This window comes from Somniosus microcephalus, chromosome 7 (assembly GCF_052327205.1).
Source record: "Somniosus microcephalus isolate GS21.2 chromosome 7, FLI_Smic_1.0, whole genome shotgun sequence".
Taxonomy (NCBI): Eukaryota; Metazoa; Chordata; class Chondrichthyes; order Squaliformes; family Somniosidae; genus Somniosus; species Somniosus microcephalus.
Genome location: NC_140993.1, coordinates 240,069,094 through 240,094,600, shown reverse-complemented (window position 1 = coordinate 240,094,600; position 25,507 = coordinate 240,069,094). Strand labels below are relative to the sequence as shown.

Below are 25,507 nucleotides of genomic sequence, written 5' to 3'. Positions count from 1 at the left end.
GTTCCACAGATGTTGGTGCAGGTCTTGCAGATTCCTGTCTAGAGTTATGACCTGGATATCCTGCAGTGAGGCCATCGCCCTCAGTTGTTATAGGCCACTATTGTTAACGGTCTACATTGGAGAGGAGTCCATAAAAGTGAACAAGCAGAATGACCAGCCTTTTCTGTCAACACAACAAGGCTGCAATGTATCAAAGGTTACATCGACTGAGCTGCGTCTGGTGTCCAGTTTCGCAGAACACGTATGGATCTTTAAGCAGACCGCTAAGCCACATCCAAACTGAGGGCGATGGTCATCGGGCGACCACTGCGTTGTTTGGCGTGATTCAGGTGGTAGCGGTTTGAACAAAAAGCTTTGTGCCCGATGCCATTATTGAGTGGGCCTCTATTTAATCGGCCATTCAAAACAGGATGGCTGATTTAAATAGAGGCCTCTTGAGCACATAAAGCTAGGCTGACACTCCAGTACAGTGCTGAGGGAGTGCTGCACTGTCGGAGGTGCCGTCTTTCAGATGAGACGTTAAACTGAGGCCCCGTCTGCTCTCTCAGGTGGACGTAAAAGATCCCATGGCACTATTTCAAAGAAGAACAGGGGAGTTATCCCCGGTGTCTTGGCCAATATTTATCGTTCAACCAACATAATAAAAACAGATTATCTGGTCATTATCACATTGCTGTTTGTGGGAGCTTGTGTTGTGCAAATTGGCTGCAACGTTTCCCACATTACAGCAGTGGCTCCACTTCAAAAAGTACTTCATTGGCTGTAAAGCACTTTGAGATGTCCGGTGGTCATGAAAGGCGCTATATAAATGCAAGTCTTTTCTTTTTTTCTCATGGAAGAAGGAATGTGGACAGAGCTAATAACTTGGATGGGTTAGTGGGGGATTGAACATAAATTCTGCAGTTTTGAGAAGGATTTTGAGGCTTTGGAAGGATTGTCACATTTTTCAATTCTTCCATCAGCCTAACCTATTCTCTGAAAGTCTATGATCTTACGTTGTATCAGTGGGAGTCAGCTGGAATCTTTATGCTGTATTCCTGATCCACACTAAGTACTATACAGATGCAGGCAGTTCACTATTGGTGAATCTCACTTTTCTACCAAAATTTTGAAACCCATGAAAGTAAAATTAGTCATTAATGACCGAAATTACAATGATGGGAATGTTAAAATTATGATTGCTTAAAGTTTACTTTTATTGCTCATTCGGTTGGATTTCAAAGTACAAATGTAGGCTCTCCATATATTACCCTATGTACATACTAAACACTGGATTAAAAATTACATTTTCAGCAATGTGAAAACATATGAAAGGTTACTTTATACTATGGCTTCTGTCTTTATACTATTTTGAACACCATTGCATATGTTTTTCTCTGCTGTTCTATGTAAACAAGGCTGACATTATTTGTGCCAACCCTGTGTACAACAGAGTATAGGAAACTTTGGTTTATCCGGAGGTTAACTGTCCGGAATGCTCGAGCCACCGGCAAAAATCAGGAGCAGTTTCGTTAGCTTTTTTTTCTTTTCGTTGCTTTTTTTTCACCAGTCAGGCTCTGCAAGGTCTCGCTGAAGCTGTTGCTAAGCTACAGAGACGCTTGCAAGGTACGGCTGACTGTTTAGAAGCTGTTGCTAAGCAACAGGGTTTGTTGCCAGATACGGAGCTCAAAATCTCCGTATGTTTCAACATTAGCGCTGGTTTGTCCGGCAGTTTTGATGGGACAGTCCCGTCGGTGCCGGATAGCACAAAGTTTCCTGTACTTACTTCCTCTGCTATCATAGCAACACTCCTCTGCCTACAGAACAACGGATAGCTGTAACAGAATAGAATTTTCACCCTTCTAAGCATGTGTATCTTCTATGTATTATGTCTTCTAAAAAGTGATGTAATCCCATTTTAAAAAGGACTATATGCATTGTTTTGGAAACTGATGGCTGTTCAGAGAAATTGCTTAGTTTTGTAAGAGACTAGCTTGATGGTCTTGCTATTGGACAAAGCTTTTGGGATCTGAGGAAGAAGATTGGGTTCATTCAATGGCCTCAACATGTTTCTTTTTGGAGCGGGAGAAGATAACGTTTGATATATTGTACATGCTACAAAGATTTAAAGAACTCTAACCTCATTACACTCCTGCTGAGACAGTGCATCAGATGTGCCGTGTTGATTTATGTAACGAAAAGATACTTCTGCCACTTCGTAGCAAAACATCACGAGCTGAGATACAGTTTCCTTAAGGTATGATGTTGATTGTGAAGTTGCTTTCTTTTGTTGATTTTATTGACTAATTTACATTTTTAAATTAAATTGCATTGTTTTCACTCACCAGAAAACATTGATGGTGTGACGTATTAATGAAAATCAATTGTAGTGTGAAGTTTTAAGTGTCGGGTTCTTTTGGCGGGGCAGTGCATTGGGATACCAAAGTACAGTGAACACTTGGTGAGTTCCTGATCCCAGCCATGGCTTCATGGATGTGGACAGTTATTTATCTACACGGATCGGGTGGAGAAGCAGCTGAGTTGCTATGGACCACATTTATACACAACTGTGAATTGCAGTGTCCTTGCCCCCTTACTCCCGTCAGCTGTGGAGATCTACAAGGGGTTTATATTGAGTTAGGTGAGACAGGGTTTTGTGTTAATGTATGATTTAAGATATATGAATTTCACTAGGACATTAATTTTGTAGTATTTGACCATGTTGTAACTAGTTTTTGTCCATTTTGAAAATGAATTTTCTCTGCCAAACAGAAAACGAGTGACTATCATTCTACATCATCATCTTGTGTACTTTCAGTAGGCAAAGTTTAATTGACAGGCTTGATTTTAGTTACATTTCAGATTGTAGATGAGATTAAGCTTGAAAATGATGCTCTCCATACTTGGTATGAAACTGGACTTGAAGTAGTTATGGGAGCCTTAAAACACAAAGCATTGTGGAATATTTACTGAAATGCATACAGCATTTAAAAAAAATCAGAAGTTATAATTGCCAAGATTGGACACATAGTACATTGCAGAAAATTCTCTGTAGCTGCCCTTTTCATTTCAGTTAGATGAACTGCAGCTCATTTTATTTAAAGAAACTGAAAAGGAGAGTAGAGCAAACTATACCCAGAACATTAGCCATTCTCTTTTGGGTGCTGTCTGACCAGTGCATTTTCCAGTATTTTCTCTATAGTAGATCTTTCTTGTGTTTTTAATTTTCATGTCTCCAGGATTTAAAAAATTTCATCATTTTTCCCTCTAGTTCAGTACTGTACTGTAGTGTGAAGTTTGAAGTGTCGGCTTCTTTTGGTGGGGCAGTGTATAAGGGCACCAAAATACAGCGAACACTTGGTTCAACACGAGGCCAGCGGTTGAGCGCCTTTGCTTTGCCGCTGACCGCAAATTACGGGCCAATAATGACGTGACTTCAAAATTTGTTACAGAATAGATCATTACATCTTTTTCTATTCGAGAACAAATTTATCAATTCCATTGCAATTATGCTGATTTGCTGAACTTTTTTGCTATAAATAAGGGTCATTTTTAACTTTTAAACTTAAATTTGTTGTAAATGCCTCTTCATATAAATCTTACAATTATGGGCTTCTTTCTTTCTGGTTTCGTTTCGGAGGATTATAATCCAGGTTGTTGGAATCTGATCTACAATCTATATTTCTTGGAGTCCTTCACTCCTTGACCCACCTATTTCTGCACTATTCATAAATGATTACCCTAATGTTTGTTTCAAAGCTGAAGTCTTAAATGTAGACAGACCCATTTTATTATTCATTGCTTGTTTCTTGTTTGACTTTCATCCATGTAATGACCTACATTGCTAGCTTCTTGCCCTAGTAGGGAGAAAAATAAGCTAATGGTGTGTTTACTTTTTATGGTTGGTCTGGATTTATTTTTTTGGAAGTGCAGCACCTACACTGCTCACTTGCTTTAACATCCCATGTCAGGAACTAGTCGCTGTTAGGTACACCAGACTCCGCTGTATAATGTGGATACTAGGACAAATTCCCTACATTTTTACTTCATGGGTTTAACGCCTTGTTCGTAGATCCATGTGCTCTCGGGTTTACAATGACATTGATTCCTTGAACTTTGACTTGGTTATAGTGTAAAACTGCAATATTTGCCACCAAAATTACTACTTTATCACCAAATTCTGTTTCAATCATATGATTGTGTACCGTATGCAGAGTACATTGAAATGCTGATTGATAGATTATTATGTGCATGTGAAAGAATTTGACTGGGGTTTAAAGCCAAGTTTGGTTATTTTGACGTTTCTAATTTGTTTCATAACAGTAAGTGAAAGCCCAGAAACCAACATTCAACCCCTCTTCCATAATTGTTTTAGCTTGTATTTACTGAATCAGTGCTTGCTTAACCCAGATCTCCCCCAGAATTGGCTGTATCAATGTAAACAGATAATAGTCTTGCACATACATCCAGTGTGTACCTCCTTTTGAAAAATATCTTTACTCTTGTCTGCATGTGCACATGTGCTCGTGCTCAACATTTAGAAATACGGTTGTGAAGTGCCCTGCTGAGAGCCAGAAGTGTAAGTGGGTCACTCTGACCACAGCTATTTGAATGCTGCTCCCTGATGATGATACTAGATCTCAACATAATAGCATGAGATGATTAAATAACAAATCTTCTGTCATTTTGAGCGTATTTGTATTACTACATAATCAATGTGAAATGTTCTGTACAATTGCAGTGCGGCAGTAATGCTGAAATAGGACTGCAAGGTAAACCATTACCACAAGTTAAACTGACTTTCTGACTGGGAAATGATCCAACCGGCCTTGGCTTTTTCTGCTGCCAACTTGTATTAAACAATCTTATTGCCTTCGGCCCCCACCACAAAGTCCTTACCCTTGCCACTGATTCTGTCACCCTCCCTGGCCATAGTCTCAGACTGAACCAGATTGTTTGCAATCTCAACCTTCTATATAACCACGAGCTGAGCTTCCAATCTCATATGCTCCAAGTCTCAAAGACGGCCGACTTCCACCTCTGTAAAATTACCTACCCACCATACCAGTCTATCTGCTGCTGAAACCCTACAGACCAACTCTCCTGCCTGGCTGCCGTTCTCCACTCTCTGTAAATGTCATCTCATCAAAACGCTGCCATATTCTGTCCTGTACTCGGTCCCGCTCACCCATCGCCCTGTTCCTGCTAATTCACATTTGTTAAGTCTGTGTGTTATATTGAGAATTACTACACAGACCACAAGAGTAAAATTTAACAGGTCTTTACTGGTTGAAGGTCAGGGCGGAACTGCCCAATAAATCATTACACAGCACTTATATACCGGTGTGGTCACCGCCGGTATTACAGTATACAGCAGCCAAGAGAAAGTAGTGCAACTCTTAAAATAGTTCTCTTAAAGGTGGAACGGTTACATACACTACAATCCTCCCTTTTTAGCTTAACAGTACATATATTCCCCATTAAACATAACATCATAACATATATACACAACTTCATGTAAACACAGTTCACAGATTCAGTCTCTGAGGCGGCGCCTCCTGCGCCTCCTGACTCGGTCCGGATAACGCCTCGGTGGTGTAGTAGTTTTCGGTGGTGTAGTAGGTTCTTGTTGCTGGGGTGACTCATCTAATAGTCCTTCACTGGACTTAACAGCTTGAACTTTCGTAACTGCAGAACCAGCATTGCTGCCTTCTAAAGGCTCAAGTACCTTGGGAAGTTTTTCTGCTTCCAGACTGATTTGGCTCAGTTCGGAGGGACCACGTGCGTGACCTGGTAGGGGTGATAATGGTTCAGATGAGTCATCATCTTCATCATCATGGGACAACTCGCATGAATATACTAGATTGCTGTCCTCCTCAGTATCTACGTCCTCCAAATGTTTTATTATTTCTATTTTTGGAGCGTCAACTGTGAGTGTGGCTGTGGTCTGTGCATTACTTGATTTGTAGCTATATTCACCAGAGTCTTTGGGTGTGAGGTTTGTAATGGTAAGTTCTATCACATTCTTATTTTGTTTAAATTTGTATCGGTCAGCAGATTCGATTAAGCTCTGGTCTTTGTACCATCTGACCATCTTGGGAGTAGGTGTAAACTCACAGCTCAAAGTAGCAGAATGCTTCTCTTCCCCTGTAATGTTCTGTAGTTCTTTGACCACCTTTGACGGAGGCTCTTTAATAGTCAGCCTCGCCTCAGATTTTGATTTCCCTGCAATAAACTGCAGCAAGCCGGTCATCTTACAAGTTGTTTTTTCCAGAGTGAGACGATGAATAGTGCCACGATGCTCAATGTCCACATCTTCAGAAGCATGAAGAATTTCACCATTTAGTATCCATTTTGGAGGCTTCACGTCAGCAACTGAAAGCTCACACTCAAGAATGGCGTCACTTAGCTCTGTCACTTCCACATCACATATGGTTTTAATGATGGCAATTGGTTGCTCTTCTACATATAACTTTGCTGGGCTTTGGTCATCTATGGCATCGCACATGTAGTTGCCTTCATCTTCAAAAACGACATTATTAATAACGAGCTTCCTGTACACATCTTCACTCACAATCTCATATTTATTACTGGGATGAATCTCTTTGTCTTTGTAATACCACTTGACAGCAGCATTTGGCCTGGAAACCTTGCATTCGAAAATGACACGATGTTTCTCCATGCCAATCTTCTCTCTTAAGGGTTTCACAATTTTAACTGGTAATTCTTTAATTCGAAGCAAAGCTCTGGAAGTAGCGCTTTCAGCAACAAATTTGATCTCTGCAGCATCTTCAGTTTTTGCCTCTGCCACCAATTCCCTGAGTGGCTTATTACTGCTGACACTGCTCACAAAAGGGTGCTCTTTCTTCTTAGCTTTCAACTGATCGATGAATTTGACATATTCCCTTTCTTGCTCAGCTTTGATTCGTTTGGCCTCATCGCGCAGACGGTTTGTGTGTTCCTGTTCCATTTTCTCAATCAGCTGCTTCTGCTGTCTTACCAGATTCTCCCACTCTGTGTCAAAGAACTTTTTCTTTGCATTCATCTCTTGCTCAAAACGGCGAATCATTTGTTCTAATTGCTGTTGTAGTTTGAAATTGAGTTGAGTTCGAGCCCGGTGTTCCTCAGAAATGTGCATGTCTGTAGACTGGACAGACTCAGAATCCTCTGTCAAACTATGTTGTTGTTGTTCAGTGGAATTCTGTTCTGATACTTTATTCTCTTCTGAAGCATTTATGCACTCCTTCGTTTTTCCATCATTAGTCTGCAAGTCCATTTTAGACTTGTCTTTGGCACATGGGCTGGTCTTACCATCATCAGTTCCAGAGTCTGAGCTGATTGTCTTCACCGAGTTCTCACTCTCTGCTTTGTCACTGTCACTGCTGCATATGCCCTCATCCAATATTCCGGACAATCGTGCAGGTTTGACATTTTTTTTCTTTCCGGAATCTACCGTTATTGCTTTTAGGGAGTGCCAGTCCATATTTATTTTCCTGATCCACTCCCATCCCAGAAGTGGTGGACCTCCCTCAGGTAGTACATATATGTCCATTCCTTGGTGTTCTTTGCCCTTGTGTACCACCTTGACTTTTATCTTTCCGATGGGGTATACTCTTTGCCCCGTGTATGTCTTTAATACTATCTCCGTATCCCGTAGGGGAATATGTTTGAATAACCTTTTGTAATCTTGCTTATTCATGACTGTCAACGCCGATCCGGTGTCCAATTCCATCTTCCTTTGGACTCCTGCTATCTGCAGTGTGACCCAGATAGTTTGTCGGTCAGCTTCCTTACTCACATTGTGAATTCTCAGACTACCCAGTTCCTTGCTGTTGGAGTCTGAATCCGAATTCTGTTCATCCGAACTCTTCTCAGCCACCTTATGTACCTTTCTGCACTTTTCCTGCGGTGACTTTTTGTTGCTGGTCTTCTTTCCTGACCGGCATACTTTAGCTATGTGACCAAGCTTGCCACATTTTCTACATTCCTGGTTTTTAAACCAGCATTGGTTCTGATCGTGTGTTGTCTTCCCACAACGATAACATTTCGTTGTACCCAAAGCCATTTGATCTACGCTGAGTACCGCTGCCTTCAGCTGCATTTCCGCAGTGCCTCTCGCTGCGGCTTCGTGCGATGCTGCAATAGAGACAGCCTTATCAAGTGTAAGATCATTCTCTTCAAGTAGCCGCTTTTGTGTTCCTTCTTTCGACAATCCGCACACAAATTTGTCTCTCAGTGCCTCTGTCAGTCCTTCCCCAAACTGACAGTATTTCGCTAGCTTACGCAGTTCAATTAAGTACTCCACGTTGCTTTCCTCTTTCAGTTGCGTTCTCGCATAAAATTTAAACCGTTCTGCTAACATCAGCGGTGTGGGGTTCAAATGATCCTTCAGGACAGCAACAATATTAGCGAAAGTCTGATCCGTCGGTTTAGCTGGTGATAGAAGATGCTTCAATAGTCCGTATGTCTTCGCACCCATTGAGTTTAGTAAGGTTAGTGCTTTATCTTCATTTGATATTTTATTTGCCTTACAATATATCTCTATGCGTTCTACATACGTGGCCCAATCGTCAACATCGGGATCAAAATCGTTGATGTTACCACGCTTAGGCATCCTCGCGATCTTCTTGAGAAACAAAAGATTTTTTTTTTTTTTTTCTTTTACAAAATGGCGGTTTCCCGCGCTTGTCTTCTTCCCCCGCCTCTGAAAATGGCGGCTTCCTGCGTTTGCTTTTCTCCCCCGCTGGCTGTAATGGCGATTGCCGTATTGCTGCGTTCGCCCTCCCCCAGCGGTTTTCAAATCGCGCCTCCCAGCCCCTCTTGCAGTCCGGTCCTTTCCCCCGGCTGCGGCTGAGTTCTCCGCGGTTTTTTTTTTTTTTTTTTCTCCCGCGCCTTACGCTGACCCGGTCGCTGCGCCTCACGGCCTCGGTAGCTGCCCGGCCTTTTTCACCGGTCGCGGTCGAGCTCTCTCTCGACGCTGTTGCGTCTCCCAGCCCGCTTGCAGCCCGGTCTCTCTCACCGGCTGCGTTTGTATTCACCGCGGCTTCCATGCCTTACGCTGCCCCAGTCTCAGCGCCTCTGGCCCCGACTTCTGTCCGGCTCTTTTCCCCGGCCGTGGTCGAGTTCTCCGCCCTTATATCCTCCGTTTTTTTTTTGTTATTTTCTCCCCTACTCACAGTCAACGTGGCCGACTTGCTGCTCGTCGCTGATCGGCTTACCCAGCACCGTGATAGAAGGGATGATCACTGCCTGTTGCTGATGGAAGGCTTCGTGTCAGAATTCTTCCTTCGCTCTGCAGACTCGAGTCTTTTCTCAGCAGAATGGTGAGGGCGGATGCCTCTTCTCGACGCCCGTTAAACTGCCTTGGATGTATCTCTGCCGCAGGGTAAGATCGTACTCATCGCCACTGTTAAGTCTGTGTGTTATATTGAGAATTACTACACAGACCACAAGAGTAAAATTTAACAGGTCTTTACTGGTTGAAGGTCAGGGCGGAAATGCCCAATAAATCATTACACAGCACTTATATGTGGTCACCACCGGTATTACAGTATACAGCAGCCAAGAGAAAGTAGTGCAACTCTTAAAATAGTTCTCTTAAAGGTGGAACGGTTACTAAAATAGTTCTCTTAAAGGTGGAACAGTTACATACACTACAACATTGGCTCCCGATGCATCCAATTTAAAATTCTCATTCTCGTGTTTAAATCCCTTCATGGGTTCGCCCCTCCCTATCTCTGTAACTTCCTCCAGCCCTACAAACCCCTCCCCCAAAGTCTTACTTTGACTCTGGCCTTTTGTGTACTTCCCACTCCCTTTATTCATCATTGTCAGCTGTGCCATCTAAACCAGACATGCTCGAATTCTCTCAAAACCCCCCTGTCCCCCCTCACCATTTAATTTCAAGTAATGTGGTTTGAGCACAGGAACCTGCTGTCTATTTCGTCAGTTTGCTGCCTACTTAACAAGACTTTTGAAAACTGAATAAAACTGGTGCTACAAACAACCATTAAGAACACAAATGTGTTAAGATTATACCGTATCTCTATTCAGATGAGACTGAGATTTACTTTGTGGCTTTTGATATTATTTAATCCCTTTTATAAGCTTACTACCTTGTAACACCTTCCACGCCATGTGCTATCTTCATGCTAGTTTCATAGTGTGTTGTATAGTATTTATAATCTTCCTTTACACCTCATTCATTAATGCTTTTTGGAATACTTAGCTTTTTTTTCCCCTGCCAATTTTATTCCTCTTATGAAGGCATTGACCTCTTGCGGCACTGATCCACGGGTACCCTATATAATATGAACCTCGATGTTGCATTTCTCATCTATTCTGTTGCAAGGGCATCGTTGTTGAATCCGATCATGTCTTTGCTCAGTGTCCTTGTGTAGATAGCCAGCTTGGTGCAGGTGGACAGCAATGATCAACTAACTCAGCCAAGAATGGGGATTGAACCCCTACCTGCCCCCAGGTCCATATGGCTCAGCTTCTTGTTACTTTAAATAGTTGATTTGGTGAAGCAGTTGTGGGTTAAATGGGCTTTATAATCAAGTGAATGATCTCCTGGATTGCCGCTTCCACTCACTGTTGGGTGACTTTAGTTTTATATGCTTTTAAACAATTGACAGTGTTCATTGCCACCCTAATGTTAAGAGCTCACTGTAACTTGTTTCAGGCTGAATTTGAACTTGAATTTTAAATGTTGAATGCAGAATTATGTATATAACCATGAAATGGTTAACTTTGATCTTTTTGTACGAAATTAAATTTCATGGAGTATACTATTCATATTGAATTCTTGTGATTTAGCTTAGCTACTTATTACAGTAGTTTCATATCTGTGCTCCTGTGTACAAATAAAGTTTCCATTTTACTGCAGTGTAAAGTTTGCTTTTCAAGGTCAATTCTCTAAGATTCTAGCTACTTATGATTCTGAAACTATGTTCCTATACACAAGGCTTTTATTTAATTAATTAATAGATGAACAGTGTTCAAGGCTGTGGGTCAAGCTTTTACACCAGGTAGAGATGGAAAAGGAAACCCATTTGGCCCATCCGAGCTCTTCCTTCCAGAAAGAAATGCTGCAGTCTGAGCCACAATATCCAGCTGTTAAATGATTCCAGAGTTATTGCTTCCACTACTTCACCTGGAAGTTCATTTCACCTGTTGATCACTTTGTGTGAAGAACTTCCTGACTTCAGGACAGCACTGATGCTGGGGGCACTGTACTCAGCACTGCTTTCTTGCCCTTCCCTGCACCCAACCCCCCCCCACCGCCCTTTTATAAAAAAAAACTGAGTAATGCTCCTAACAAATATCAACTGCTTCATATCTTTCAGCCAATTTCATAGGCATTCCCAGGTTTTTGCATTGAATTCCTTATGCTTAAGTAGCTGTAGCAAGGGCTTTTTGAATGTCCAAGTAGACCATATTGTATAGCTTTCTACCATCCATTTGAGATGTTGCTTTGTCAAACTTACAGGCAGGACTTTCCCCATCTAAATCGCTGACTGCTATTTACTAGATGATTGTCATATAGTAAACCTTTAGTTAATTTATCATTGATTCTGTTATTTACCTTGTTCTGACATAGGATTGCCAAATCTATTTTGGCACAGTTTTTGAAAATTAGTACAATATCAGCTTGTTTCTACTCTAGTGGGATTTGTTTAAAAAAATCTGAAATTTTGACTGCTTAGTGCGCCAACATACCTGTGCGAAATACTGTCGGCTCACAATCAAAATAATTCAGATGGGTACATAGAATTTGTTTAACTGGTCACGGCTGTTTTTATTCTAACAAAAACTGAGAATCTTTGTTCTATTACATTTTTAAAACAGGTTGTGTTTTTTCCCCTAGTTGACTTGGTCACCTATATCACAAGTTTTCAGTGGGACATGGCAAAGTATCCAATCAAACAGTCTCTGAAAAACATTTCTGAAATCATTACTAAGGTCGGTGTTTAAATTCATTTTTGGAACTCAATAATGTGCCTTTAACACAAGTTCTGCAGTCTGCCAAAATTTCCAAGGGATATTGTGTGTAAATATTTCGTGTTCACTAAAGATATTTCAAATGGTTTAGTTTTGAGTGTTTTTATCTTCTAATTTTATAATTGTTAGAATCACTTTGGAAACTTGTGAGCAGAAATTAACAGTAATGTTTAGATTTTACTCCATACATTATCTAGTTGCGGAGGAATATAAATATTCTTCTGTGTTAAGGCCAAATAACGTACAACTGTAATGTCCATAACAGATGTTCTAATATTTTATTTGCTTTATTGAGGATACATAGTCATACGTTATAGTCATACGGCACAGAAGGAGGCCATTCGGCCCATCGAGTCCGTGCTGGCTCTCTGTAGAGCAATCCAGTCAGTCCCATTCCCCCGCTCTATCCCCATAGCTGTGCAAGTTTATTTCCCTCAAGTGCCTATCCAGTCTCTCCTGGAAAACATTGAGTGTCTCCGCTTCCACCACTTCCGTCGGCAGCGAATTCCAGGTCGTCATCACTCGCTGCATTTAAAAAAAAGTTTTCCTTACATGCCCCCTGTATTTCTTGCCCAAAACCTTAAATCTGTGTCCCCTAGTCCTTGTACCATCAACTAGTGGGAACAGCCTTTCCCCGTCTAGCCTATCCAAACCTGTCATAATCTTGTACGCCTCTATCAAATCACCCCTCAACCTCCTTGACTCTAATGAAAACAAATCCAACTTCTCCAACCTGTCCTTGTAGCCAAGACCCCCCATCCCCGGAACCATTCTGATAAATCTCCTCTGCACCCTCTCGAGGGCCTTCACATCCTTCCTAAAGTGTGGTGACCAGAACTGGATGCAATACTCCAGTTGTGGCCTAACCAGCGCTTTATAAAGATTCAGCATAACCTCTATTTTTGTACTCAATGCCTCTATTTATGAAGCCCAAGATCCCATAAGCTTTGCTAACCACTCTCTCAGTATATCCTGCCACCTTTAGGGACCTATGCACATTAACTCCCAGGTCCCTCTGTCCCTGCACACTCTTTAAAACTGTGTCATCAAGTGTATATTGCCTCTCCCTGTTCCTTCTGCCAAAATGCAGGGTAGCAGTGACGTACAGGAAAATAGAACAATTGTTTGTGTTTTATGGACTGTCAACTTGTTGATAATGGTGATTTTAAAATGGTTTGCCGAGAACCAGAAAGCTACTGTTTAGAGCTTGCTACATTTTTTTTTTGTCATGCCCACATTCCCAACTATGGTAGAGTTGAAGTTTAGTTTGGTATGAATAGAGCTTTTATTCTGTAAATTTGCCAAAGAACCCTTGATAGCAGTGGCTGATGCAGATGTAATGTTCTTGGAAGCAGTGGGTTGCATGTCATTGGCACCAGTCAATGGCATGGTCATAACAGTTGGGTACAGATGCTATTCTGCAACATAAAATTTAGCATCAACTCTCTCTACCATTTCCAAGTAGCAGTGGGAGTGTGGATTCTTTACCTGAAACTTCAGGAGCAATTGCTGGTTAATCTTCCAAGCAGCAATGATTGATGACAGCCTCGGAGTTACTACAGAGGAGGTGAAAGGGACAGTAGTGGCAACATTTCTGAGCTCCCTGCAATGATCTCCCACTTGATGGTACTTAATACTTCGAGTCTTTCTGTTAAAGGAATAAGATTGAGGTGAAGGTGGTTAGGTCGTCTCTGGCCTGGTCAGCTAACTGGTTCTGGCGGATCATCCCAAGGATTGCTTTCAAGTTTTGTTATTTATTCGAATGGTCTGAAATGGGAATGTTCAGTACTGAATGGATACCATTGTATGCTCTGCTTGGTACTGAATGTTAGAGTCTTGGATTCTTTCCATTAGATTTAGGATGGAGTGAAATATCGAGCTCCAGAAGTGTTTTGAAACCTACTTTCTCCCACAAGACAACACTTCTGAATCAAATTTTCATTGTGTTTTGCTATATGATAGATTTTATTGCTCAACAGTATGTTATACAATAGCTTGGTATAACTGGCCACTTATGTAAAGCACTGAGCACTGTTTTAGAAACATAGAAGATAGGAGCAGGAGTAGGCCATTTGGCCCCTCGAGCCTGCTCTGCCATTTAATGAGATCATGGCTGATCGTCCAAATTCAGTACCCTGTCTCTGCTTTCTCCCCATATCCCTTGATCCCTTTAGCCTTAAGAAATATATCTAACTCCTTCTTGAATATATTCAATGAATTGGCCTCAACTGCCTTCTGTGGTAGAGAATTCCACAGGTTCACCACACTCTGGGTGAAGAAATTCCTCCTCATCTCAGTCCTAAATGGCTTATGACTTACCCCTTACCCTTAGCCTGTGACCCCTGGTTCTGGACTCTCCCGCCATCGGGAACATACATCCTGCATCTAGTCTGTCTAGTCCTGTTAGAATTTTATAAGCTTCAATGAGATCCCCTCTCATTCTTCTAAACTCTAGCGAATATAAGCCTAATCGACCCAATCTCTCTTCATACTTCATTCCTGCCATCCCACGTATCAGTCTGGTGAATCTTCGCTGCACTCTCTCCATGGCAAGAACATCCTTCCCAATCTGTTGCTGTTCAGATAATAATCTGCCTTCCTGTTTTTGCCACCAAAGTATATAACCTTGCATTTATCCACATTGGGCAGATGCATGGCAGATGCAGTATAATCACCCAATCTGTCCAAATCACATTGGAGTTTCTCTGCATCCTCCTCACCGCAAACACGCCCACCCAGCTTTGTGTCACCTGCAAACTTGGAGATATTACATCCAGTTCCTTCAACTAGATCATTAATATATATTGTGACTAGCTGGGGTCCTAGCACCGATCCCTGCGGTACCACACTAGTCACTGCCTGCCACTCAGAAAAAGACCTGTTTATTCCAACTCTTTGCTTCCTGTCTGCCAACCAGTTCTCTATCCAAGTCAGTACCTTACCCCCAATCCCATGCGCTTTAACTTTGCGGGACCTTATCGAAAGCCTTCTGAAAGTCCAAATACACCACATCCACTGGTTCTCCCTTATCTATTCTACCAGTCACACCCTCAAAAAATTCCAGTAGATTAGTCAAGCATGATTTACCTTTTGTAAATTCATGTTGACTTTGTCCGATCCTGTCGCTGTTTTCCAAGTGCTCTGCTATTACATCTTTCATAATGGACTCTAGCATTTCCCCACTACTGATGTCAGGCTAACCGGTCTATAATTCCCTGTTTTCTCTCTACCACCTTTTTTTAAATAGTGGGGTTACATTAGCTACCCTCCAATCTATGGGAACTGTTCGAGTCTATAGAATTTTGGAAGATGACCAGCAATGCATCTACTATTTCTAGGGCCACTTCCTTAAGTACCCTAGGATATAGATTATCAGGCCCTGGGGATTTATCGGCCTTCAATCCTGTCCATTTCCCTACAAATACTGATTTCTTTCAGTTCCTCCCTCTCATTAGACCCTATGTTCCCCGATATCTCTGGGAGGTTCTTTGTGTCCTCCTTTCTGAAGACAGAACCAAAGCATGTGTTTCATTGTTCTGCCATTTCTTTGTTCCCCATTATAAATTCCCCTGATTCTGACTGCAAGGGACCTACGCTTGACTTCACCAATCTTTTTCTCTTTACATGTCTATAGAAGCTTTTACAGTCAGTTTTTATGTTCCCTGAAAGCTTACTCTCTTACTCTATTTTCCCCCTCTTAATTAATCCCTTTGTCCTCCTTTGCTGAATCCTAAACTGCTCCCAATCCTCAGGTTTGCTGCTTTTTCTGGCCAATTTATATGTCCTCGCCTTGGATCTTATGCTATTCCTAAATTCCCTTGTTAGCCACAGTTGAGTCACCTTTTTTGTTTTATTTTTTTGCCAAACAGGGATGAACAAATTCTGTAGTTCATCCATGCGATCTTTAAATGTTTGCCATTGCCTATCCACCATCAACCCTTTAAGTAACGTTCCCCAATCCATCTTAGCCTAGTCGCACCTCATACCATCGTAGTTTCCTTTATTTAAATTCAGGACCCTAGACTCTGAGTCAACTACTTCACTCTCCATTTTAATGAAGAATTTGATCATATTATGATCGCTCCTCCCCAAGGGGCCGCGCACAACAAGATTGCTAATTAATCCTTTTTCATTACATAATACCCAGTCTAAGATGGCCTGATCTCTAGTTGGTTCCTTGACATATTGGTCCAGGAAACCATCCTGTATACACTCTAGGAATTCCTCCTCCACGGTATTGTTACTAATTTAGTTAGCCCAATGTATATGTAGATTAAAGTCACCCATGACAACTGCTGTGCCCTTATTGCACGCGTCTCTAATTTCCCGTTTAATGCCATCCCCAACCTCCACATTACTGTTTGGGGATCTGTATATAACTCCCACTAACGTTTTCTGCCCCTTGGTATTTCTCAGCTCTACCCATACAGATTCCACATCATCAGAGCTAATATCCTTCCTTACTATTGTTAATCTCTTTAACCAGCAATGCTACCCCACTTCCTTTTGCTTTTTGCCTGTCCTTCCTGAGTATTGAATACCCCTGGATGTTGAATTCCCAGCCTTGGTCACCCTGGAGCCATGTCTCTGTAATCCCAATTATATCTCATCCGTTTACATCTATTTGCGCAGCTAATTCATCCACCTTATTACGAATGCTCCTTGCATTAAGACACAAATCCTTCAGGCGTCTTTTTTTAAGACTTAGTCCTTTTAGAATCATTATTTACTGTGGTCCTGATTGATTTACACCCTTGATTTTCTGCCTTCCACTTTTGCTTTTCTCCTTCCTGTCTTTTGCTTCTATTCTTGCTCCCCTTTCCCCTGTCTCCCTGCACAGGTTCCCAACCCCCTGCCATTTTAGTTTAAACCCTCCCCAACAGCACTAGCAAACACTCCTCCTCGGATATCGGTCCCGGTCCTGCCCAGGTGCAAACCGCCCAGTTTGTACTGGTCCCACCTCCCCCAGAACCGGTTCCAATATCCCAGGAATTTGAATCCCTCCCCCTTGCATCATTCCTCTAGCCACGTATTCATCTGCAATATCCTTCTATTTCTACTCTGACTAGCACGTGGCACTGGTAGCAATCCTGAGATTACTACCTTTTTGAGGTCCTATTTTTTAAATTTGCCTCCTAACTCCCTATATTCAGCTTTTAGGACCTCATCCCGTTTTTTACCTATATCGTTGGTACCTATATGCACCACGACAACTGGCTGTTCACCCTCCCTCCCCCTTCAGAATGCCCTGCAGCCGCTCCGAGACATCCTTGACCCTTGCACCAGGGAGGTAACATACCATCCTGGAGTCTCGTTTGCGGCCGCAGAAATGCCTATCTATTCCCCTTACAATAGAATCCCCCATCAATATAGCTCTCCCGCTTTTTCTCCTCCCGTCATGTGCAGCAGAGCCACCCATGGTGCCAGGAAGTTGGCTGCTGCTGCCTTCCCCTGTTAAGCCATCTCCTCCAACAATATCCAAAGCGGTATATCTGTTTGCACCTACTACTCTGCCTGACGGTCACCCATTCCCGTCCTGCCTGTGCAGCCTTTACCTGCGGTGTGACCAACTCCCTAAACGTGCTATCCACGATGTCCTCAGCATCGCAAATGCTCCAGTATGTATCCATTCGCAGCTCCAACACCGCAATGCGGTCTGCCAGTAGCTGCAGCTGGATACACTTCCCGCACACATGGTTGTCAGGGACCCAAAGTAGCATACATTGTAAGTATATAGTAGAGACAAACAGAACGGCATTCAAAATGCAGTTGGATGTTAATACGCAAGCTGCACTGGAAGATTCAGTGCTGATGGGGTGAATGGCCTTTTTTTGTCCTTTTACATATGCTCAGGCCATAATTCTTGCTGATTTCGACATTCATTCTTTTGCGAATGTGCTAGGTAGGCCCTAGTTCATTTATAACTTTTGCAGAGAAGTTTTAAATAAGTAATCGACTGCTGGGATACTGGTTGTCTGTGAAAAGGGGATAGTTTCAATTTACACTGAATTTTAGCATATATTTGATTTCCAAATGCTACAGAAGGTTTTCACTTATTTTTACTTGCACACTGTTCCTGGGCCATTTGAAAGATCCATTAACTATTATATGCTGTTTGGAAATTTGCAGCAAGTATCACAGATTGACAATGATCTAAAAGCAAGAGCATCAGCATACAACAATCTGAAAGGAAACTTACAGAATCTAGAGAGGAAGAATGTGTAAGTTATTTTTTCATGTGTATCATAATTTAAATTGAATTGCCTTGCATTTAATCTGCTTTACAATTACTGTAAAGTTAGAAGTATAAGTATTTTTACCTCTTGCTCTTTTGTTCTCCCTTTTTATGCCACATCCCCAGCTTAAGAAGTTAGATACCTCAAATAGTCATTTTACAGTCACTGGGGTTTACAGTTGCTTCAATGATGGGAATGTTGGAAGTTATGGTGGGACCACTTTGGGATTAAGTGGTTATTCCCATTTGTAGCCTATTTCTTGTCCATTCGAATTAGGAAATGTAAATGTAACCTTTTGAGAATTAATTCTTCATCCTTGGCCTCGACCATTATTGTGTCCTTTCGAAGCGCTTGTAAGTATTAATGATATATTATTTTCCCCAGGAGAACTGCAGTATTTACCTTGTGCTGATAATTGGTTTGTATGGTCATTTGTAGGGGAAGTTTGATGACGAGAAGCCTTGCTGATATTGTGAAGAAGGAAGACTTTGTAATGGACTCTGAATATCTTGTTACTTTGTTGGTAGTTGTGCCGAAGTAAGAAACTTTTTTTAATTGTTTTTTTAAAAAAGTTGTCAAAAGTTTAAAAATTGTGTACTAGTTCAACATGGCTGGTTAATATGAAAAAACCCAAATATTGATGGTAAAAGCTGAAAGTTCTAAGAAAAATCAGATGAAATGTGAAGAGATGCATTTTGGAAGGAAAACTGAGGAAAAACTAAACTAAATGGTGACATTTTAAAGCAGGGTGCAGGAACAGAGACCTGGGGGTTCACATACACAAATCTTTGAAGGTGACAGGACAAGGTGATATGGCTGTTAAGTGTTTTACTTTAAAGTTCATTATCCTCCATATTATTACAAGCATGTCAATGCCTTGGAGAGGGTGCAGAGGAAATTTCCTGGAATGGTGCCAGGGATGAGGGAATTCAGGTGTGTAGAGAGACTAGCGAAGCTGGGATTGTTCTCTTGGAGCAAAGAAGGTTAAGGGGAGATTTAATAGAGGCAATGCATTTGGGGAGGGCTAAAAAGGCAAGGGAATACACAATAAATGGTAGGATACTGAGAAGTGTAGAGGAACAGAGGGACGATAGCAAAATGCTGCAGATGCTGGAAATCCGAAATAACAACAGAAAATGCTGGAAAAACTCAGCTGACACAGCCCTCGACCGTGTCCATTTTATCTCCCGCACTTCTGCCCTCACCCCTGCCCCTCCCTCCCGGAACCACGATAGGGTTCCCCTTGTCCTCACCTTTCACCCCACCAGCCTCCGCATTCAACGGATCATTTTCCGCCACCTCCAAAGTGATCCCACCACCAAACGCATCTTCCCCTCCCCTCGACTTTCAGCATTCCGTAGAGACCGCTCCTTCCGCGACACCCTAGTCCACTCCTCTATCACCCCCAGCACCCCTTCCCCTTCGCCCGGCACCTTCCCGTGCAAGCGCAGGAGATGCAACACCTGCCCTTATACCTTCCCACTGTCCAGGGCCCCAACACCCCTTCAAGGTGAAACAGCGATTTACTTGTACTTCTTGCAATCTAGTATACTGTATTCGCTGCTCACGATGCGGTCTCCTCTACATTGGGGAGACCAAACGCAGATTGGGTGACTGCTTTGCGGAACACCTCCGTTCAGTCCGTAAGGGTGACCCTGAGCTTCCGGTCACCTGTCATTTTAATTCACCGCCTCATTCCCACTCAGACCTCACTGTACTCGGGCTCTTGCATTGTTCCACGGAAGCTCAGCGTAAACTCGAGGCACAGCACCTCATCTTCCGATAAGGCACTTTACAGCCTTCTGGACTCCGTATTGAGTTCAACAATTTCAGATCATAACCTCAGCCCCCATTACATTTTTACTTTTTTTTATCCACACCTTTGTTTTGGCCCTCTTTCTCCCCCCCCCCCCCCCACACTTTTTTTTTCTCTCCCACATGGCAGCTGTCTCTCATTCTGCCAGCGCATTTCACACCTAATCTAGAGCCGTCTTTTGTCTCCACTAGTCCTATCACCATCTCGTCTCGTTTTGAATACCTCTTAATGTCTCTTCACTTCTCTTTTGTTCTCTCCCAGCCTGGCCTTTTAATCTATTTCATTTCCTGTGCATTTCCAGTCTTGACAAAGGGTTTGACCCAAAACATTGACTCTATTTTCTCTCCACGGATGTTGCCTGGCCTGCTGAGTTTTTCCAGCATTTTCTGTTATTGAGGAACAGAGGGACTTTGGAGTGCATGTCCACAGATCCCTGAAGGTAGCAGGTTGGGTAGATAAGGTGGTTAAGAAGGCATATGGGATATTTTCCTTTATTAGCCGAGCCATAGAATATAAGAGCAGGAAGGTTATTCAACTGCATAAAACACTAGTTAGGCCTCAGCTAGAGTACAGCATACAGTTCTGGTCACCACATTACAGGAAAGATGTGATTGCACTAGAGATGTTGCAAGGACTGGAGAATTTTAGCTATGAGGAAAGATTGGATAGGCTGGGGTAGTTTTCTTTGGAACAGAGGAGGCTGAGGGGAGACTTGACTGCGGTGTATAAAATTGAGGGGCCGAGATAGAGTGGATAGGAAGGACCTATTTCCCTTAGCAGAGAGGTCAATAACCAGGGGGCGTAGATTAAAAGTAATTCGTAGAAGGATTAGAGGGGAGTTGAGGAGAACCCAGAGGGTGGTGGGGGTCTGGAACTCACTGCCTGAGTGGGTGGTAGAGGCAGAAACCCTCATTGCACTTAAAAAGCACTTGGATATGCACTTGAAGTGCGGTAACTACAAGGCTACGGACCAAGAGCTGGAAAGTGGGATCAGGTTGGATAGCTCTTTCGGCCGGCACAGACACGATGGGCCAAATGGCCCCCTTCTGTGCTGTAAATTTCTCTGATTCTAGGTGTTCAAAATTGAGTAGTTTTGATAGGGTAAATAGGGACAAACATTTTCTACTGGCAGGAGGATCGGTAACGAGAGGACACAGATTTAAGATAATTGGCAAAAAATGCCAGGGGGGCAAGATGAGATTTTTTCACTGAGTTATGATCTGGAAAGCACTGCCTGAAAGGGTGGTGGAATCAGACTCAATAGTAACTTTTAAGAGGGAATTGGACATATGTTTAAAAAGTAAAAATTGCAGGGATATGGGGCAAGAGCAGGGGAATGGGACTAATTGGTAGCTCTTTGAGAGTCGGCACAGAGCTGAAGGGCCTCCTGTGCTGCATGATTCTTTGATGTCCATTCAATTATCCATTATAGTCACTATTATAACAATTAGTGTTGTTTTGTTGACTTCTGGGTAGACCAGAAGTTGAAATCTTGTAACAATACAAACCTCCTGAATATTTTCCAAGTGCTTTTCCTGGAGTTTTATCATTAAATGTCAGAATGTGGTGTTTCTGGTTCCATCCAGTGTTTGAAAGTGGAATTGCAAAAATAACATTAGACTTGCCATTCAACGTTTGATGCTTCATAAGGCAGAGCAATAGTTGAAGGGTACAATTTATAGTTCAGTGCATATATACAGTATATTGATCCCACATTTACTAACCTGAACTTTACCACAAGGTCGAACTATATTGAAGGGAGCTAATAAGTTATTCTTGGGCCTTACAAGTCTGTTACTTCCCTATTATAATTTAGTTTTTTTTCCTGCACCTTTTGAATTCTCATCTCTGTAGCCAAGAATAGTGACTACTGTCTATACTTGCTTGTCCTAAATTGTAATCAGGATTGAATTTTCAGGCACCTAGATATGAACCTGCATGTAGGGGGCAGGCTGTTTGAGTTTTGCATAAGGTAAACATTCCAAAGGTTAACTTCCTATATCTTTAGTCATTATTTCAGATTGGGTAGATTCTCGGTTAAACCAGTTTTGCTGGAGGCTTCTTTCAGGGTCAGTCACAATGAAGGCAGCAATATCTAGCGTGTTCCATCTAATCTTGTGCCATGCCTGGCCCTGAAAATAGGGCATTGTGCAATCCCAACTGCTCTCAAACTATAATTAAGGCAAAATGGCCCTACCTTGGTTTAGAAATTTTAAGATAGTATTATGTGATCTCAAGAAATGGATGAGTGCACTGGATACAGCAAAGGCTATGAGCCCCGACAATATCCTGGTTGTCGTGCTGAAAACTTGTGCTCCAGAACTAGCCGTGCCTCTAGTCAAGCTGTTCAAGTACAGCTACAACACTGGCATCTACCCGACAATGTGGAAAACTGCCCAGGTATGTCCTGTCCACAAAAAACAGGACAAATCCAATCCGGCCAATTACCGCCCCATCAGTCTACTCTCAATTATCAGCAAAGTGATGGAAGGTGTCATCGACAGTGCTATCAAGCAGCACTTCCTCATCAATAACCTGCTCACCGATGCTCAGTTTGGGTTCTGCCAGGACCACTCGGGTCCAGACCTCATTACAGCCTTGGTCCAAACAGGGACAAAAGAGCAGAATTCCAGAGGTGAGATGAGAGTGACTGCCCTTGACATCAAGGCAGCATTTGACCGAGTGTGGCATCAAGGAACCCTAGTAAAATTGAAGTCAGTGGGAATTGGGGAAAACGCTCCACTGGCTGGAGTCATACCTAGCACAAAGGAAGATGGTTGTGGTTGTTGGAGGCCAATCATCTCAGCCCCAGGACATCGCTGCAGGAGTTCCTCAGCAGTGTCCTAGGTCCAACCATCTTCAGCTGTTTCATCAATGACCTTCCCTCCATCATAAGGTCAGAAGTGGGGTTGTTTGCTGATGATTGCACAGTGTTCAGTGCCATTCGCAACTCCACAGATAATGAAGCAGTCTATGCCTGCATGCAGCAAGACCTGGATGACATTCAGGCATGGGCTGATAAGTAGCAAGTAACATACGTGCCAGGCAATGACTATCTCCAACAAGGGAGCGTCTAATCCCGCTCCTTGAATTTTAACGGCATTACCATCGCCGAATCCCCCAACATCAACATCCTGTGGGTCCCCATTGACCAGAAACTTAACTGGACCAGCCACATAAATATTGTGGCTACAAGAGCAGGTCAGAGGCTGGGTATTCTGTGGTGAGTGTCTCCCCTCCTGACTCCCAAAAGCCTTTCCACCATCTACAAGGCACAGGTCAGGAGAGTGATGGAATACTCTCCACTTGCCTGGATGAGTGCAGCTCCAACAACACTCAAGAAGCTCGACACCATTCAGGACAAAGCAGCCCGCTTGATTGGCACCACATCCACCACCTTAAACATTCACTCCCTCCGCCACCAGTGCACCGTGGCTGCAGTGTGTACCATCTGCAAGATGCACTGCAGTAACTCGCCAAGGCTTCTTTGACAGCACCTCCCAACCCACGACCTCTACCATCTAGAAGAACCACACGGTTGCAGCAGTTCAAGAAGGCGGTTCACCACCACCTTCTCAAGGGCAATTAGGGATGGGCAATAAATGCTGGCCTTGCCAGTGATACCCACATCCCAGGAACGAATAAAAAAAAAGTGGCATTTTTCAAATTTTTGTGATGTTTCACCAATAATGCAGTGCAATGGTAAAACTGCATCTGTTAGTGCATGTTCTCACTCAGGCCAACATCCCCAGCATCGAAGCTTTGACCACGCGCGATCAGCTCCAATGGACGGGCCACATTGTCCACATGCTCGATAGGAAACTCCCAAAACGAGCGCTCTACTCGGCAAGAGAGCCCCAGGTGGGCAGAGGAAATGCTTCAAGGACACTCTCAAAGCCTCCTTGAAAAAGTGAAACATCCCCACCGACACCTAGGAATCCCTGGCCCAAGACTGCACAAAGTGGAGGAGAAGCATCCGGGAAGGTGCCGAACACCTCGAGTCTCTTCGCCGGGAGCAAGCGGAAGGAGCGCACGTCAACCCAAGCGCCCCTTCAACCACCGTCTGCCCCACCTGTGACAGAGACTGCAGGTCCCGCATTGGACTCATCAGTCACCTGAGAACTCATTTTTAGTCTGGAAGCAAGTCATCCTCAGTTCCGAGGGACTGCTGAAGAAAAAGAAGTGGTGCATGCTCTCGTAAACTAGTACTTGCTAATTTGTTAGAAAAGTGTTTTCCCACCTATTCACGAATGCATCAACAGAAAATTAGAAACTTGTTGCATGAGCACAAGTGCCGTACTCTCATAATTATGCATTTTGGTGTTTATTTTACCGTCATTAAAGTCATCTAGTGTTGATGTCCAGCAATTTTGAATTGGGTACAGGATGACATGTTGAGTAAGATGCTTTTGTATTTTAGTATAATTTAGAAAATAGTAAAAGCAACCATTTGATTGCAGATTAAAGTAGTTGTGGCGAGCAGGTACTTTTTTTGTTTCAGTGCTTTAGGCCATCACAATTAGAAAATTGGTATCCGCAAGTAGTAATGGACAAACTATAAAGGGATACATTGTGAAGTCTAAATAGTCTTCAGCAATCATCAACTTCATGGCATACATAACTTCATCATATAACTAAAAATGATTACAGTTAAATGACCAATTGGATGTGAAAATATCACCCTGGCCCCTGAACCATTGCATAATTATTCAACCACTTTTTTTCTTTAGAACAAGTTATCTTGAATGGGAGAAAACTTATGAAACTCTGGCGGAGATGGTGGTCCCACGGTCAAGCAAGTAAGGGAGGTCTTTGATCTATTTTCTGTAATCTTTCTATCCAGTATAAGCTGAAAACCTGTGCAATGCATTCTAACCTCTGACTTTTATTTTGGTGTGGAGCAGCTTAATCCAACTATTTAGAAGCAGTGTAGTTATTGGGTCTAAGCTTAATTTAAGGCTGAACTAACTTAACTTTCAGTTAGCGATGATAGAGATTCCTGGTATACTTAAGTTTAGCAGCCTAATAGTGCAGCATTTTAATATGAACATGCTATTCTGTAACATAGGGCACTAAATTAACTGCTATACATGCATACCAACTGAGAGTTTCATGCTGATGGTCAGTATTTGCTGACAACATTCAACACACATTGGACTGGATTCCTCTACCCTCAGTGAGACTCCTTTGAGACTCCTGCGGCTAATGGAAGGGATTCTAGCTGGTGCATGTTGTAGGCAGGAATTATCATCTACTGTATGCAACAGCTGGAACCCTTTCAATTAGCAGCAGGACTCTATAGGAGTGGCGCTGCAGGGACAGGAGGGAGGGAAATGGATGTCAACTGAATGGGAAAGGGAAGGGAGAGGTGGAGGGGAGTAAGAACCTGGGAGTGGAACTTCGGCTGGGGCTAAGAGGGGAGAGGCTCAGCAGTGTTTTGGGAAGGGGAGGAGGCAGAGTGCCGACATGAACT

At 42.7% G+C, this 25,507-nt stretch overlaps 2 protein-coding genes across 5 annotated transcripts in view; one reads left to right on the top strand and one right to left on the bottom strand.

The window, feature by feature from the left end:
* The window catches only part of LOC147115177 (fer-1-like protein 6), a 904,394-nt gene that overhangs the window by 722,705 nt on the left and 156,182 nt on the right, over positions 1-25,507 (bottom strand). The gene's annotated exons all lie outside the window — the stretch shown is intronic.
* LOC147115178 (V-type proton ATPase subunit C 1-A-like) overlaps positions 1-25,507 on the top strand; it is a 241,258-nt gene that overhangs the window by 192,779 nt on the left and 22,972 nt on the right. For all 4 annotated transcript variants that reach the window (XM_085993504.1, XM_085993503.1, XM_085993505.1 and 1 more), the window contains 4 exons: positions 11,849-11,943; positions 18,112-18,203; positions 18,657-18,755; positions 24,765-24,833. In XM_085993504.1, the coding sequence (XP_085849630.1) occupies positions 11,887-11,943; positions 18,112-18,203; positions 18,657-18,755; positions 24,765-24,833 (317 nt within the window). In that variant the 5' untranslated portion in view covers positions 11,849-11,886. The remainder of the gene's footprint in view (positions 1-11,848; positions 11,944-18,111; positions 18,204-18,656; positions 18,756-24,764; positions 24,834-25,507) is intronic.